Here is a 6,138-nt window from a genome sequence, read left to right as displayed (position 1 = left end):
TTCTTTAAAGGAACATCAGATCTGTTGGTTCTGTTTTAATGGATCACATTTATTTCCTGTGTCACACACTGAGGAGTTGCAGATATACATGAGATAGTTTCTAATGAGGAGTGTTGTCTTAATGGGCTGTAAGGAGACCGAGACATCTATCTGTGTGTGTCTGTGTGTGTGTGTGCGTCTGCAGGGGGAGGGGATGGAGGACAAAGTGGGCTTGGACTCGGCCATGTTTCCTCTCAGCTTATGTTTCAGCGACACGTCCCACAGCGCTCCAGGCTGCAGGATGCTGTTGTTATTTGGCTCCATAAAACGTCTCTTCAGAGAACTGTTGCTCACTCAAATATTTATTGTTGTATCAAACCCAGAACAGGGAGCAGGAGTTTACGAGGGTGGTGGAGATTTGTGCTAAAGGGCTCAGAGGAGGAGAGACGATGTGACGGATGCTGTGTTGTTACTGAGACGCCACGCACGCAGGGGGGCTGATGTTCTCGTCTTCCAATGAGGAAGCGTTTCATTTGTGTCTTGGTGAGGTTTTAAACACATCAGGCGTGTTGTGGTTGTTCTCCCGGTGAAACATGTTGGAGCCTCCGGGTCCTCCAGCTCGACTCCTGGTTGTGGTGCTGATGAGAGTCGGGCGGCGCGCGAGGCCTGACGCCGGCGGCCCTGCTCCTGTTGAACACGCCCCTGCGGTCGTTTCTGTCTGACAGATTTACTTCAATCCGATTGGTTCAAACGTCAGCTTAAATACCTGGAAGATCTCTGCAGAAAGGGTTGATGGGATGGGATGCTCCTCTAAAACCCAACAGGAAGTTGTAATAATGTAAGCTTTGACAGAGTCAGACTCTTATTTTGAAGCTCCAGGCTTGGTCCTCTTCCTGTTCCTCTGAATCCTCCTGAAGATCAGAGCTCTGATTAGAGACGACAGGAATGATCTGTGGGGGCGGCCATGAGGAAGAAAAGCATGCTGGGTAATCTAGAAGCTGCTGAGGAGCTGGTTGCCATGGTGACTCCCAGGGAGGGACAGCACTTCAGGACCGGGTTTTCTCCTTTGTTGAAAACTAAACCCCACTGATATCTGTGGGATTTTACAGTTTTCTGTGAATTTCTTCTTCACTGAATCTCTGTTCTTCTCTTACTCTCCCTGAGTTATTCTGGATGATATTTAACTTTCATCTGTAGTTTAGCTAATTTAGCCTTTAGTTGCTGTTTTGCTTATTTCAGCTGTCACTTTAGCTCGTGTTCGGCTTGTTTTACTGTCTCTCAGCCTCCTCAGACTGGATTTTTTCCTGCTTTCTGCAGCTCTCTGGCTGATATATTTAGTCCAGTCTTGAGTCCATGTGGAAACTCTTTTCTCGTCAGATCATCGGGTCTTTCATGGTCTGAAGTTCTGCCTTTGGTCTGGTTTATAGCTTATTTCAAATATAGCCGTTTAGGCGGGGTTGGCTGCATTTAGTGGCTGGGCCCACAGTTTCGGCTCTTTCTTCTTCTGCTGCAGCTGAAACGTTGGACGCCCGCTCCCAGCTCCTCTCTGAATCTGTAAGTTTAAATCTTTTTAATAACGGGACGGATTTACTGAAAAGAAACGAAGCTGTAAATGATTCATGAATATTTACGGCTGTGTTGGATGAACATAATGAAGCAATCAGAGGTCTGATTTGTTCTTTGGTGGGATTTCATGTTTCTCTTGTTGCTTCTGCTCATGAATTAGACTTTTGTTTTATTTCCTCTGAGGGAATACCAAACACACAATCTATCTGGGACATAAAACCCCTCGAGCCTCATTCTGAGTTGTTTATTTCTCATTTCTTCTCCCCTTGAAAAAGTCAGAAATGGAGCAGAGACACGTGATCCTGAGACTTGACCGATTTCCTAAATACTGTTTAATAAATGGTGTCAGTTCAGTGGAAGTGTTGTTTTAAGGCAGGGCTGCAGACTCCATGTTGTTTCCTAATCCCCAGGTTTTATTACCAGAGCAGCTAAACTTCAGCTTTTATTTGTTCGAGTCTTTATCCACATCTGAGGCTGAAGAAACCCGGAAACCTGCAGGTTTTATCTGGTGGAAAGGGGCGATCATGTCTTTGCCTGTGTGTGTTGTCGTTTTTACAGATATGAAGGTAAACCCGGGGTGGTAGTAGCTGAGGCGGCGGGTGACAGGCATTCCCGTCTCCTGTTCTGTGGGATTCTTTCAGTGAACATTCCTGTGACTCATTTCTTTTCCACGGACGTTGGATTAAAAATATTTTGGCGCTCACGACCGTCTGACTCACATCGTGAAGCTCTGCTTTAGCTGCTGCAGGATCAGGGAAAATGGGAACCAGCAGCTTCTGTTTGCTGCAGCCGATGTGGAAGGGCAGGAAGTTTAAAGGGGATATTTTCAGCATGGCCGACACAAACGACGGCTGCGGTCGCCTCGGGTTCCTGCTCAGACCTGAGAGGAATGAAAGCATTCAGTCTGTTAGCAAAATATCCACTAAAAGGACTGAAACCGTCAGAAAGTAATCATTGGATGTACAACTGATCCAAGATGGCCGATGGTAAACCTTAGTGGTAGTAGCTGAGAGTCGTCCCCGTCACTTCCTCTGAGCTCCAACAGAGCGAGAGAAAACATTCAAACATTTCTGTGAGCTCAGGAAATGTAAAAATGTCCACCCAGAGGTTCAGGAGATATTTTACTAACAGACACACAGGTGAAGCCTTTATTCTGATAAATCACGTCCAGCAGAACAAACTCAGGCAGTAAAGATGGTTCTGCTCAGTCCGGATCACTCTGACCCAAACCAGCAGAAACTCATGAAGTGAGTTTAATCCTGTATGATGACATCATCCAAGGTTTTTAACTGAAACATGTTTGTCCCGGAGGCCTCCCTGCTGAGGTTTACTTTCTAGTTTTTGTTGCAGATTTCCCAAACTAACCAGGTTTGTATTTATTGGAGCCAGACGTGAAGCAGGACGTCCCGGTGAGGCTCATGTGATGTTCAGAAACCTCTCAGCCTCCTGTTGTTTGTGAGGCTGTATACGAGCCGTGTGTCGGATGTCGTCACCCCGCAGCGACCTCAGAGATCCTCTTTAAGACGATAAACGTTGGAGCCGATCTCCCTGAGACAGAAGGTTTCAGCTGTTTGCATGGAGCTTTAATATCTCCTCACGTTCAGAGGGTGGACCTGAGATCAGACAGGACCGTCATTCTGAACTCTGTTTCTGTTCTCATGTTAGCTTAATGCTAATTAAACAACTCTTTTTACTGCTAATGGGCCACAGAGCTGGAAATGCTTGGACAGATGCTGCAGATCCCCTGATCCGGCCTGCAGAATGAGCAATGATTTAAACAAACATTTCCATCTACAAACTGAAGTGCTTTTACTGAAATAACGAATAAAAGCGAGTCCATCTGAGTGTCCTCCAGTCCAGAACCTGAGCTTGTTCCATCTCTGATGAAAATGTCCTGCCTTCCAGATCTGTCCCCTTGGTTATCTGTGTTTTATTAGATTAGAGACGATGGCGACATCAATTACCGCCTCTTGACGGATAAATGGAGTGTAGCTCATCTCAGGGCTGCAGGCCTGTAGGTCAGAGAGAAGACAGGACGTGTCCCCGTCAAACATGAAGAACGGCGTGTGGGACGCTGCACACGTCCTGTTTGAGAGCGAGCCGGAGGTGGAAGCAGGAGGATGAAGTGTAACGTTCGGCCACCTCCTCTCAGAAAAAGGTGCATGAAATGAGATGATGGGGTTAGTTTCCCTGTGAGAAACCAGTCCAAGCAGACATTTAGGACCGCTAACAGAAACTGGAATATGCACTGTCCATGAACATGCAGCTGCAGCACCTGGTTGTGGCGCTCAGACTGACAGGTGTGGTCCTGCAGTCAGGATACGGAGCCAGCATTCAGCTCCACCTTCTTCTTTTAGGACCGTTTCACAAAATGCAACTGATAGAATTTGTAAAGGAAACTAAAGGAAGGTAATAATGTTAAAGATCAATTAAAGGCTTAAATAGGCATTCACCTGTTTTTCTTGTTGACTTTTTGTTGTGGACGTATTTATGAGTTCTGGTTCTGATTTCTTACAGATGGAAAGTCTCAGGTTCTGGAACTGATCTGTTAAAGAACCTGTTTGGTCTGAACTGCTCTCTCCTTCTGTTGGCAGGTGTACGTCATCAATGTCACCTACTCTGACAACACGTCCCACATCATCTACAGAAGATACAGCAAGTTCTTTGACCTGCAGGTAATCCTCCATCACTCGGGTTTGTCTGGTGGACCTGCAGCATTGTTGGGTATAGATTCGTGTCAACTGGCCGCTGCCCGCCTCGTAGCCTCAGTGAATCGATGTTAGTTATCAGTCGGGGGTGATGTAGTTTGTATTCCTCGCCTCGTAGAGAAGCAGCGTGTTTCTCTCTGGGTTTTCTTTCTTTGCTCCTCTTCCTCTGTCATCTTTTCCCTGCCTTGCCCTCAAAACGTCAGGGAGCTGTCAGGCCTTCTTTATTTAATGCAAGCAAGAAAATCCACAGTTTAATGTAGCGTGTTTTATGGGCGGGTCGCTGCTAAATGCTCCAGCATGGACTGCTGATTGTTGGCTTCATTATTTACAGTCTTAGCTTGTTTTAAATGTATGACTTTCTCTCCTAACGGAGCTCCTACACCGTCTGAAACTTCTGGAATTTGGTCGGAAAAGGAAAGAAAAATGAAAATAGTTTGGAAAAACATGTTTCTAGACTTGAATTTTTTTTAAATTTAGTTTTTTTCTTATAGAATGTACATAAAATAAGTACATGAAGTAAAGCTTTGGGTTTAAGTTTCATTAATGTCTGTGGACACAGTTATTTTCCAGTTTACCTGCACGGTTCATCGTACTCCTATCAGAAGGAAAAGTATTCCTGGCTGAGTTGTTTTATGTTTTTTGTCCAAAGCTGCAGGAGTTTCAAGACATAATTGTGATGGAAACAGATTAGGAAAAATAAAGCAACAGAAAGGTGATAAAGAAGCTTCACTGCTGGTTTATTGTCCCAGGAAGTGCATAAAAAGTTTGCAACTTTTCAGAAAGCAGGCAGCTGAGCTAAAAGGATGCAAAGATTTTCTGTTTTTATTTCATTCGAAGTTAAAGTCCTGAACTCTGGTATTTAAACCAACATTTATTAGATGTTTTTTTTGTTTATTGCTGTTCATCTTTTGTTAAGTTTCATGATTGAAACATCCTGTTTGGATGTTAAAATGTCTCAATAATCAGGATGTTGATGTTGACAGGGATGTCACGTTTTGTAGGAAGTTCTGAAAAGCCTCCTCGTGTCGGTTTGTGTGGCTCATCCAGGCCCCTGAGCCGTGGAGCTCCTGCAGGCTGATGGAGTCTGTTCTCTGCACCGGGGGTCCGGGGGTCTGGGGGTCCAGGGATCCGGGGTCCGGGGGTCTGGGGGTCCGCAGGTCCGCGGGTCACGGGGAATGTAAAAGGCCCGCAGGGACTCAGTTACGCCTGAATGGCTCCAGTGTGTTGGTTCTGCAGGAAATGATGGTCCAATCAGCAGAGGAGAGGTCCTTCCTGAAAGGTCCCATTGATGAGCGGAGGAGCTCGGACCCCCCCGGCTGGAATAATAAACAGCTGAAGTGTGGAAGCTGAGTGGATGTGTGTCTTCCTGCTAATATTCAGCTCCAAGCTGCTCTGAAGAAACTAATGAGGCTTAATGCTTCATGGTCGGCTGCCTTCGAACCAGCAGCCGGCGCGGGGTCAGAGTTCATCGGACTCGGATGAGATTTCATGAAGTTGTCAGAAATAGCTGCTCACATCTGGCAGCTGCCTGAGCTGCGAGTCAGACGGACTCAGAGACACTGAAACTTTTATAAAGGTTTTTAGACATTTTCAGCTAATTTTTACTCGAACAACTGGAATACTGGATCTTAAACTGGAATTTAATGACCTGACTGTAAACATCTTTCATTTCAGGGTTAGGGTTAGAAGAACCTGAACAGTTTATCAATCAATCAATCAACTTTATTTCTATAGCACATTTTAAAAACCACAGGGGTAGCCAAAGTGCTGTACAATAGATAGAAAAAAAACAGTAAAAAGGAAATAGATAAAACAAATAAAGAGATAAAAAAGATAAATAGATAAAAAGAGACATACACATACGGGTTCACAGCAGGTATGTTTT

The 6,138-nt window shown here is 45.1% G+C and overlaps 1 protein-coding gene across 3 annotated transcripts in view; it reads left to right on the top strand.

Moving 5' to 3' along the window:
- The window catches only part of sh3pxd2aa (SH3 and PX domains 2Aa), an 84,344-nt gene that overhangs the window by 4,397 nt on the left and 73,809 nt on the right, over positions 1-6,138 (top strand). For 2 of the 3 annotated variants that reach the window (XM_037974963.1, XM_037974962.1), the window contains exon 2: positions 4,140-4,220. In XM_037974963.1, the coding sequence (XP_037830891.1) occupies positions 4,140-4,220 (81 nt within the window). Of the gene's footprint in view, positions 1-1,432; positions 1,534-4,139; positions 4,221-6,138 lie in introns of those variants that run through there. The other variant, XM_037974965.1, reaches the window with a different exon arrangement.

This window comes from Kryptolebias marmoratus, linkage group LG3 (assembly GCF_001649575.2).
Source record: "Kryptolebias marmoratus isolate JLee-2015 linkage group LG3, ASM164957v2, whole genome shotgun sequence".
In the NCBI taxonomy this organism is placed as follows: Eukaryota; Metazoa; Chordata; class Actinopteri; order Cyprinodontiformes; family Rivulidae; genus Kryptolebias; species Kryptolebias marmoratus.
Note: the sequence above shows the minus strand (reverse complement) of the source record. Positions and strands in the feature narration are given on the sequence as shown.